This window comes from Cyprinodon variegatus, unplaced genomic scaffold, assembly GCF_000732505.1.
Source record: "Cyprinodon variegatus isolate N-32 unplaced genomic scaffold, C_variegatus-1.0 Scaffold443, whole genome shotgun sequence".
Taxonomy (NCBI): Eukaryota; Metazoa; Chordata; class Actinopteri; order Cyprinodontiformes; family Cyprinodontidae; genus Cyprinodon; species Cyprinodon variegatus.
Window position 1 is genome coordinate 582,676 of NW_015150896.1, and position 11,565 is coordinate 594,240.

Sequence of the window (11,565 nt, forward strand, 5' to 3'; positions counted from 1 at the left end):
GGCGGGGACACAGCAGACATTCATGAGCTGCATTATCTCCACTGCACAAACCATATTTGCAGCGTTGTCTGTAACGACTACAGGGTTTTTGCTGGTCAGCCCCCATTTGTTAATGTCTTCAGTCAACCTATTGGCTATATTTGCAGCTGTCTGGCTTGAAGTATTTTAAGTGATCTTTCCTGCTCATTTGAATGTGAACGTCACGCGCGTCACTATAAAACTAATCGATCTCATTCCCTAGACATCGATTTTGGAAAAATGTAAAGAAATCGATTCAAAATTCATTAAAGCCCTACTCCTTAAAAGTATAGCGGAGGATGTTCTTTTCTGGGTGGATCATCTAAATAAGTGGTCCTCCTAACTGTCAATCATTCTGGTGATTTGTTTACATAAGGCCGTCCTACGTGCTCGTCCCCATTTTAACGTACCAGTGGTGAGTCTGACATGGTGGAAAAATGAGCAAATCTTCTTTTGGAAAGTAAGCTTGTATGAGCGACGTGTGGGAGCGGGTACAGGGTTGTGCTTGTGCATTTGAAGTTGTGCCACGTTAGTGAGGAAATGGGCGGAGCAGCAGAATTTCATTCAATTCTGCATTAACTGCACAGCTTTAGGTGAAAGTTGTGATGGTTTTAGATTTCATCTCCTTAAGGGGTAAAATAAAGATCCAAATACAAAGAAAGTTTGGATCCTACAGGATGTTGGTGCTTTTAAGAAAAAAAAGACACTTTTGGACCAGTTGGTTGCTGGTTGACCTGGTGGGAGGTATCCCTCCCACTGCTGAGATGATATTAGTATAAATAAGCTTGCAAGCATCATAATTCAGAAAGACTTTAATAATCCCAGAGGGAAATTACTTTTGTTACACGCTCCAGTTACAGTTTTATATAACACACATCCAACTATACAATATAATAAAGATAAAAAAAAAATGAATAAAAAGAGATAAAATATATACACATATAGCTCTTCTGTATATATATCTGTACCTATATCTATGCATATGTAAAAACTTAATCCAAATAAAGTGAAATTCCAAGTAAAGTGATAAGATGTCTAGATTCCTCAACCTTCACTAATGAAATTAAACGAACAACTCGTAAAGGGATTTGGTTAGCTTTTTCTTTTTGTTTTTCAAGACAAAAACTGCTGCTCATCCTAAAAATGTATTTTCCTGTCAGAGATGACGCCTAAAGTGGAAAAAACAGGATTTTTCAAAGTTTCAGATTTATTTTTAAGAAGATTTCATCCATGCTTAGAGAGGCTGATAATGATCAGCCAAATTCTTAGACCTGACATTCAGCTGACGATTATTTAGCAGATCGATTAATCTGTCAATTATTTTTTCAATTAATCAATTAATAATCAGATAACCAAAGGTTCCTTATAGAAGATTTTTTACTAAATTAAACCATGGGAACCTAAAACTTTTCCACTTAAGGAGTTCTGGATAGAGCATATTGGCAGATGATTTTATTTTAAATGCAAAATTTTTACATATTTCTTTTTACAATTTAGGTATAATTACTGCTAAATACATGTTTTAGAGTCTCTACTCCCCAAAGATTAATCGATTACTAACTCACTTATTTACTAAATCACAATTATTTATTATTAATCTGATGAATTGTTTCAGCCTTACCTGATATGATATCAGAGTTTTTTGTGCTTTGTGTTTGGTGTGAGTGGCCCTGAGGAAGGATCAGTCATGTGACCAGAATTCAGGAAGTCCATCACTTATTAACCTACTTTCTCTGGTGATAAAAATACACAATACACAAAGGGAGAGCTGGCTGACAGAAAAAAATCCAACTATTTACAACATTTCATCAGATTTATTACAAGTGTCTGCTTCTCTTGTTACACAGCTTAAGTCTTGGTTCTGTTTTCTCATCCTTTGTCACTCTTTGAATTAAAAGGCTAAAGATGGACATTTCTTCCTATATTTTTCATCCTCTTACGTCCTCGCTCCTCTCATGACCAAATGGTAAACAGACACCTACTCATAGTTAGTCCTTCTTCCGCAGCAGACAGTTTTTTCACTTCCAGGTAAAATACAAATAAATAATAGTTTGCAATTTCTTAACATGTCAACCAACATCATGTACTTTAATGCTCTTTATTTGTTGTTTTTTGTTAAAAATCAGATGATGACTTAAAGGTATAGTTGTGGATTTTTGCGAATTTTTGAAGAGACCTGTCCTCTCTGCTTTAAAAAAAAAAAAAAAAGCACCACACCTTTACTCGCTCCCAAGAAGGAACCCTCTATTAAACTTGAGCGAGAGCGTGCACGAGCCCATTTCTCCTCGTGCACGCTCTGTTTAAAAGTCGCTGTTTGCATCGCTCATACAAGCTTACTTTCCAAAAGAAAATTTTTAATTTTGCCACTATGTCAGACTCACCACCGGTAAGAGAAAATGGAGACGAGCACGTAAGACGTAAACATATCACCAGAATGATTGACAATTAGGAGGACCACTTATTTTGATGAGCCACCCAGAAAAAGAACATCCTCCACTATACCTTTAATATACAATCTTCTCTGTTGTATTTAAAAATACTACAATCAAAGAAATTTTTACACAAAAACCCCCCTAAATCTGTGAAAGGTAAAATAGGCAGGTCAGACGTTGCATAAACCCAGTAAAGACCTAATCGATGCATCTACACCATCTCTGGTTACTTTCTTAGAGCAGCAGCTACCACTTCAGTTTTCTCACACCATAAGCTGGGAAGAGGGAGTCATCTGGGAGAAATCCTTTGACCTCTGCTCATCCAGTTTAGACCCCTGCCCCATCCAGATCAATGTCCGTCATGCTCAGAGAAGATGAAAGGCCACAGAGCAGCATCAGCAGGGAAAAGGCCAGCGTTGGTATTTGATAGTGATAAAGCTAATGCACTTATACACACTGACATGCGGCGGCTCCCTCCTAACCCGCATCTCGGCCAGGTCATGGTCCATAAGCTTAAAAGCAGGGCCGCAGGTGGTGATTCACTTAAAGCTGCAGCAGGATCTCTGGTTGAAGGCGATTCCATCAGGATGGCGGAGCAAGAGACATTCTCATGTTTTGTTTATGCACTGATGATTTCTTTAGTTTTTTTTTTTTACCTCTGATGTTTATATTTTATCTTTACACTCTAAAATCATAAGATTAAACCACAGAGAGGACCTCTTACCTTGTAGCATCATAGCACTGGTCATTTCCCATCCAGCTGTTTATCCATCCTGTCCTCCACCTGACCACCCATCCCTTAATTGGTCCAACCATCCATTTGTGCATGCATCAAAATTCGGATTTCGTCATTTTTATTAACACGAATAGAACATTTGAGTCTAGAAAATATTTTTTTCAATGTTAAATGTGGAGTTACATTAAAACAAGTGTTGGAGGGTAACGCTGGAGCCACATGTTGCCAAATCAAGGGATAATGATGACTGAATGGTAAAACTAGCGAACCACAGCGCCTTGGTAAATGATGCAGTTGGTGGCTGTGAGGGTGGAGGAGTCTGGACCTCATTTTCAACTTTTCCCACACACCGCAAATCCCTCCCACCCGCAGTGAGCAGCACGGAAAACCGAGGAGACAGCTGGAGTTTCCTGACTCGGAGCGGGACATGAGGGAAATGAGGAATTCTGCACATCCAGGCCACTTCCTGTTGCGCTTCGCACATTTGCTTGTGAGAGCGCGGATGTGATTTCAAACACGCTCTTGTGCACAGGGTTTGTTTTTAGGTTGCGCATGCAGATTCCTCCTCCCTCTCCTGCGAGATGATGGGCCAAGTCCCACTGCCCAAAGCAGGAAGCTATCCATCATCGACACTGTAATGGGACACTGTAACAAGTGTTCCTCTGCTGCTGTTGGGTGTCCGCCAGCACTGAAATGCGTTACTGGGTCACTTTTTCAGCTCTTGCCTCGTGTTTTCCAAGCTTTTACCTCTTTCCAACAACATGGCTTTTCTTGTAGAAACTCAGGAATCGGATCAAAGCATAGAAAACGTTTGCCAGATCAAAAGATCAAGGTCATCAGAGGGGTTAATCCATGTTTGGTGACTGACACTACATGGTTCAAACAACTGGACGTACTGACATAGGCTGAAAACATCAATGGGATTACTGAGGAACAAACCATCAGACTGCTGTGGAGTGAAATTACTGGACTGTATTTATTTTATTTAGTCGTCTGAAACATTCAGATGGCCATGTAATCTGAATTTACTGAGATTAGTAGATACTTCAAGGATGCTGACTGTGACCTTCCGGGTTTTGTTTTGAAGTTTTATCTGTTTTTGAGGCTCTTAATGTATGCTTTGTCTGGAACAAAGCGACCTTGTGCTTTGGATTAACTTCTTTTCTCATGATTTATATTAAGATAATGCCGTGATCTTTCTTTTTTTTTTGTCATTGTTGTGGTAGTTGTTCTTTTCCCTCTGATTTTTGTTCATTTTCTCCCCTTCATCTCCTTTCCTTTAATTTGATTAAATCAGTTGTGAAGCAAGGAATTCCCCTCTTTTTAAACACAGATGTCTCTTTTTAAACCCAATATAGTGTTTACCTGCAACAGAGGACTTTATTTTTCTCTTTTCAAAGAGCAAATTGGCAAAAAGAAAAATCCAATCATCTAATTAAGGTCACATTTGATTAATAGAAACCTTTTCTTCATCTCACTTTTATGATAAATATGTCAGATTACTTGGGATTACTCCTTCGGGGAAATTCTGATTCTAGTAGCTTATATAGAGTACAAAGAGTCAAAGCAAAATTCCTTTAAAGATAGAAACACAACAGACTATATAAAAAAGAGTTTTTATAGTATAAAAGAGCATAAAATAAGTTGAAATGTCCTGGAATATGTCTCCTTTAGATATAGAAAATAATCTGCACAGTAGAGAGGTAAGGGAAGAGTTGACTTGGATTATTGCACATGCACTGCAGAGATGTACTGACCATATAAATAAGTCAAAAAATTACAGACTGCACAGTAGTCGGCATGTGTTATTGCAGTGCGAGAGAAGAATATTGCACGAGTGACAATTGGTAATGTTTTGCACAAGATGTCCAAGCGGGGTCCCTCTTCCTATCACCTTCTCCTTCCCCCGTGCAGATTTGTGTGTCGAGGAAAGCAAGGCAAATTTATTTATATAGCACAATTCAGTACAACGACAATGCAAAGTGCTTTACATGATTAAAACATAGGAAAATAAAATGGAATCAAAGCAAGTAGGAGAAAAAAAAGAATATAAAACGCAGAAACAAAAAAAGGGAATCAGTAGAAAATGTTGAATGGAGCAGCAGCCTAACAAGATTTTATGGTGTTTTCTGCCTGCTATTCCCCACAATAATAAACACAGAGAGTTATTGACCACTTTTAACAGAATGGTCTATTATGCACATTATATTAGTCTCGCTTTTTCCTCCTTAAGTCTAAGCATTTCATATCTGTGTTAACAGGATAAAGTGTCACAAAGCTGAATCAATTCATCAGCAGTCACTTTTCTCACAGATTCAGCCCTGAAAAGTCACTTCTAATTAATGTTACAGAAATATGGATTAAAGGATGGTTCAAATCACCAGTCCAATGATTCTTTGTGTAAAAAAGATCAACAGACATCAGCAGATATTTCCTTCTAACAGTGGACACTTTAAAGATAACTATTTGATCACCCAATAAGCTTTATGTTCATAAACAATAGTTTAATTAACTCCCTGCTTAAATCAAATCTCTGATTTGGTTTGACTGCTCCTCCTTCTTTGCTTTTTTCACTTTATTTACATCAAAAAAGCATTTATTTATGTACAAAGATCTAAGATGCTACTCCTCCAGATGCCAAGTTATTGGCCATATATGGGCAATAACATTTTTAATGGGACATTTTTAAGACTATTATTAATCCATTCTAAAAATATATATATATATATATATATATATATATATATATATATATATATATATATATATATATATATATATATATAGTTGTAGGGTTTGATTCTTTTTTTTTTCTCATCTAAGTTTTATATATTTTTAGTTTGCCTGTCTGTAAGATATGATAATACTTTATCTTTGAAATTATAAACTCCTATAAATATTATGTAATTTCTACAATTTCTACTATATTTTTTTCTGATTTCTGGTTCAGATACATGCATTTTCAATTGATATCCTAAAGAACTACCTTTTCTCTCCACTTGGGGGAGCTCTTTTATTAAAAACAGCTGCAAACCCTCTGAGCTAACATAATTTTGTCCTTATTCTGCCCTTAGGTGCCTTTAGTTTCTCATCGATTCAATATAATTTTCTGGTGTCTTTTAAAATCATAGGATACTTCCTCTTCTCTATAATCCTCACATTTTGTTATATTTTTATATGATGATGGATCCTTTCTAATATTCCTCCCCATCTTTCCGGGACGTGTAGATGGAGCAGGTGTCGGACGATGAGCTGGACCATGGAGCAGAGGAGGACAGCGACAAGGAGGACCAGGACCTGGACAAGATGTTTGGGGCCTGGCTTGGCGAGCTAGACAAGCTCACACAGGTAGACGGGCGGTGGGGAAATAAGGAGGAGGCAGTATCCATGGCAACCTTAACACTGCTAATCCTGTCTCTGTTTCCTAGCAACCCTTCCCTTTACGTTGTGCAGATAAGCAGGGCTCTGTGTCTGTGCGTGTGTGAGAGGGAGTATGGGGTGTTGCAGTCAGGGTTGTTGTGATCCTTCTTTTTGGTTGTATTTCACAGTGATTTAAAAAAAAAATGTTTTTTTTGCCTTTGTTTGCAACATAGAGTTTGGATGATGGCAGGCCACAAAAAGCACTGCAGAAACCGCCCCTCAGGCAGGAGACGAATATGGCCAACTTCTCTTACCGCTTCTCTGTTTACAACATAAACGGTGAGGCTTCTGTCGTCTTAGGTGTCAAAAATCAGCCCATTTACCATCCAAACTGACCAATAGAAACGCACACCTCAATATGCCAGGAGGTCATAGAAAAACATTCTCATTAAAAAAGTAGGTAGTTTTAAATTGAATTTAGGTTTTTAGTTGTTAAAATAAACCATGAAATGTATAAATCTGTGTTTTTAAAAAAATTATCTGTAAATGAGTTTCCTTATTTGAATTAACTTGGAGAAATGCTATTTTCTAATTTATGTCCCTTCATTGACCTTCTTCTGACTTCATACCCTGTAAAATGTTTCTGCAGAGGCTCTGAATCAGGGAGACGCTGTGGACCTGGATGCTCTCATGGCTGACCTCTGCTCCATCGAGCAGGAGCTCAGCACCATCTCCAAGCCAAACTCAACATCCCGCAGCCAGAGCAAAGGAGGACAGAGGGGCCCCGGGGGCCGCAGTGCCAGCACCAAGCACACTGGCACCAGTGGAGGAGGAAGCAGTGGAGGTAGTCCAGATTATTGCATCCCCTAATAGCAGGATAGTAGTATTTGTTATTCTGATCAGAATAGAATCACACAGAGGTTTTTATTCAGACTCTTTGACTTTCCTCTAAAAGAGAAAAACATGACTACAGAGCAGACCGTAAAACAGAAACAGGTTACATGAAAGGATGTAAAGCAAATTTGTTACACCCTGGCACAATCTTTGTGATTATAAAGAATCTTAAGAAATACATCTTTAGTTTGAAAAATAGAAAATAACCTCCTTTCATTTCTCCTTTCCTTTCATGCATGAAAACTGCCTCATGGATGTTGAATTGGTTGAGTTAACAAAGAAGGAAAAAATGTACTTTAATATGGTCGTTCTAGACCATATTTACCAGTCTTTACTTTTTTTATGGAGAGACAAAACAACATGACAACTAAAAAAAACAACAGAAAAAAAGGTCTTTATTTGATATATTAAGGGAACCAAAGAAGATCTTCAGATGTAGCAGAAAGAAAATGGGATTCTATCTAAATATGGTTGAATCTAAATATGCAACAACTTATTTTTTACATAATAAATCAAATAAAACAAAAAATAGAAAAATGAACTAGTCCAAGGGACTTATTCCAGGGTATATCCTGTTTTATTTACCATTAACTGCATTTTGCTTTCAGTACACGCCAATATCAGGGGCCAGGACAGGGACACTGGCCCCTTTTGGCCCCTGTATATATATATATATATATATATATTTGGCTTTTTATTTCCACAGAAACACAAAACTTCCTTCTCTAATTTAAGAATTTAAAGAAAATTGTTTTAAACTTCCTTTTGGAGCATCTTCCACACATCAAAATATAAATAAAGGGAATTATAAAAACAGCACTATTTACTGTTTGTGATACAGAAGTTTCTATATTTTACAATTGTTAATTTATTCTTTATCTGAATTTCTTTTTATTTTTTCTTAAACCTCTCCTGCAGGAAGTACCAGCAGCAGTGCCAGAGCCTCGCCAGCCAACACGGTTCGTGGCGGCAGCGTTAACTCTCGACCCGGTGCTTCCAACATCTCCCTGGACGACATCACCTCCCAGCTGGAAAAGGCCTCCCTCAGCATGGACGAAGCTGCGCGTCAGACTTCTTCTTCGTCATCGTCTTCCTCATCTTCAGTTTCCTCCGCAGCTCTGCGGCGTCCGTCGTCCGGATCGTCCGGCGGCGGGCAGCACCGCAGGACTGGGTCGGTGGGCACGATCAGCGAGCAGGAGGCCAAGTCGCAGCGATCAAGCGTGAATTCGGCGTGCGCCTCTGCTTCCAGCATGGACTCCCTGGACACGGATAAAGTGACGGCGGGCGTGGAAGCGGAGGAGCAGGGCAGTCCGAGCTCGCAGGGCCAGAACCAAACCAGCACAGAGGTAGGATGTGTGTGCAGAGACCAACCATAACAGTTTGAGTTGCATGTTTGTATTGGGTTGTGCATCCTAAAATACACTGCAATCCGGAATATTTCCTATTGCAATGGTGACAACTCCTTCTTCTGAGCTCCTTTTATTAACTCTAATGCACAACTTCTCTCACATAAGCAACCAATCCCTCACAGTGTGGTTGAGAAGCTTTTCACCTGCTTTACACACTGCAAATCTCACCCAATGCTTTCCTCCAAGCCTCTAGATGCTTGAGAAAAAGAGGCGTCCAAAACAGTCAGAACAACCATGTTACCCTGCATGCTCCCTCTTCTTCCTGCATGTGTTCACTTTTTTTGTGTTTGCATCCTTTTATTAATCGTTGGCCTGCTCGTCTACCTGCCTGCCCGCACCCTCCGAATTTCCCCCAGCATGTCAAACTGCGACGGGCCAACAGTCGTCCGGCCAGACGGCAGCTTGACTTCACCTCAGGCGAGGGGGAGGTGGACCGGGCCACTGTAAGTTTGCATGTTTGAGTTTGCATGAGAGGCAGTGCTTTTTTTTTTTTTCATTTATACAGCAAAGAATGCTTATTTTATCAACAATGTTTCTAACTAAAAAAAAAAGTGAACTCAAATGCATTTACTGGATTTATGCAGGCGGTCCTGCAGAACGCATCTCTTCACATGCTGGTTACAACCACACACTTTAATGTATTTTAGGACTTTTTGTATTAGAAGAACACTATGATGGGCTTAATTGTGAAGTGGAAGAAATAGGATATAGCATCAAAAACAGCAGAAACATCAGCGATGAGGACAAGTTTAAAGCAAGAAACCTGTAGAGATTTTGCAGAAAAGCAGATGTTTTTTAACACATTAGTAGGAGTTGCAACGAAAATGTATAGAAAGGTGTTTTTTATCAGATTAGACCATGATTCAAAACAATTATTTTTGTAATAGAACTAAGGATGCTTGTAGTCTAACCATATAGCAAAGGCTACTAGCAGGCCCATATCCAAATTAGAATATACTTTTCAGACTTTTATGCATGAGATTTTTGCAAATTTCTATGACTTTACTTTCACTTTAGGGTTTTGCACTAATCTGTGTTGTTTTTATCAGATAAAATCACAATAAATTACACTAAAAGGTTTGTGGTTGTGGGTCTGATAATGTAACAACATTAAATCGCTTGTTTTCTGTCCATATGGAGTCCCAGAAGGTCTTTAATGGGTTGTGATAATGAATGGAAACACTGCAGAACGTTGGGCAACAGTCTAGGAGTTTGACAATATTTTGTACTTTCCAAACACCTTTTGCAGCTCTTATATAAAAAGCCTGATGTATATTTTGTATTTACGTTTTTTTTTTATTGTTTTCTTCTTTATCTATGTAGTTTTTAACTCTCTGAGCCTTTTTTGTACTTTTGTATCCCACTTTGCAGAGCTATAGTTAAGATATTTTAGTTTTGTGCAGGTTTTGCTTATAATAATGAGAATATCAGAGTATTTTTAAAGGTAACTGAACTGAATCACGTTTCTTCTCACATAATCATTGCTCCAGTTCCCACAGCTGCAGCTAATGACACCCACGACTGCTTAAAGTGCTTTACCCATGGACTCTTCTCTCTTTTCTGCTCTGCTTTATTTAAAGCGAGGATCAAAACACCTGGAATTAACAAGCCTCTGAGAATCATCTGACACTGACCTCACTATATTTTGTCTTTTCCTTTTGCCCTTTCTGTTTATCTGCTCTTCCTCACCCAAGCATTCCTATCTGGACCGAGAAACCTCACTCATTCTGAAAAGCATAGCTGGGAAGCCCTCTCACCTCCTGACCAAGGTGACTTCCTTATACACTCCATGATTGGTGTGCGTGTTTGTGGGGTTGTGTGCTGTTCCTGGATTCTGCTCTGCATGGCTTTTTGGGGGGAAATCCATCTGCTTGGGTTCCGACACAGTTTAGAAAAGATGAAATAAGATTTTGGTACAATCAAAGTCTGCTTAAGTGGGAAGAAAGTCCAAAATATCCTTCCTTTTCTTCTCTCTGTGACATTCCTTTTCGTTCTGTCTTTCTTCCAATTAATTTCTTTGCTCACCATTTTTCACTGAGCCGTTCCTTTTTTTCTTTCTTCCATCATGACGTCCTCCCTTTTTCAGCTTCTACCTTACCTCCTTCCTTATGTCCTTCCTCTCTTCCTATCCTTTTGTCACCCTCCCTAGTCTAATCTGTCTTCTCCATTTTTTTCCTCTCCTTCCTTCCTTTTGTTCTTCCTCTCCTCTTGTTCATCCTTTCCTTTCTCTGTTACGCTTCCTTCCAGGTTTCATATTTAGAGTTTGTCTGCTGTAGAAAAACTTCCATAAATCTTTACTTTTACATATTTTAACGTGAAATAAATACTAGTAAGACCAGTAGATGGATTTTCCCTCATTGTTTATATTCACTATGAGTTGATCTGTATTGTATATCATTTAGATGCATGAACCTTATTTTTTGTGTCTGTTTTTTTTTTGCTCTTTTCCATATTTCTCTGCATGTCGTCGCTTATTGATTTGCTTTCTGTTGTTTGGAAGTTTAGAATCCTGTCAGTGGAGCAGCACCCAGGCTAATAAACCAACTTTTGTATAAATTTAGTTCAGAAATTATCCTTTAAGTGTTTTCTTTTAGGCAAATGCTGATTATTTTTTAAGATGAGCCTTTTTCTTCCCTTAATCATGTGATTAAAAATAGCAGAAAATGTCACCTAGTTCTCATTTTAAACAAAAATGTAATATTTATATACAACTCAA

General features: G+C 38.4%; 1 protein-coding gene across 1 annotated transcript in view; it reads left to right on the forward strand.

Annotated features, from left to right (window-relative positions):
• The window catches only part of LOC107093735 (ras-associated and pleckstrin homology domains-containing protein 1-like), a 57,126-nt gene that overhangs the window by 29,899 nt on the left and 15,662 nt on the right, over positions 1 to 11,565 (forward strand). The window contains exons 3-8 of the mRNA XM_015388963.1: positions 6,415 to 6,534; positions 6,780 to 6,885; positions 7,196 to 7,390; positions 8,359 to 8,786; positions 9,206 to 9,292; positions 10,544 to 10,618. Coding sequence (XP_015244449.1) covers positions 6,415 to 6,534; positions 6,780 to 6,885; positions 7,196 to 7,390; positions 8,359 to 8,786; positions 9,206 to 9,292; positions 10,544 to 10,618 — 1,011 coding nt within the window. The remainder of the gene's footprint in view (positions 1 to 6,414; positions 6,535 to 6,779; positions 6,886 to 7,195; positions 7,391 to 8,358; positions 8,787 to 9,205; positions 9,293 to 10,543; positions 10,619 to 11,565) is intronic.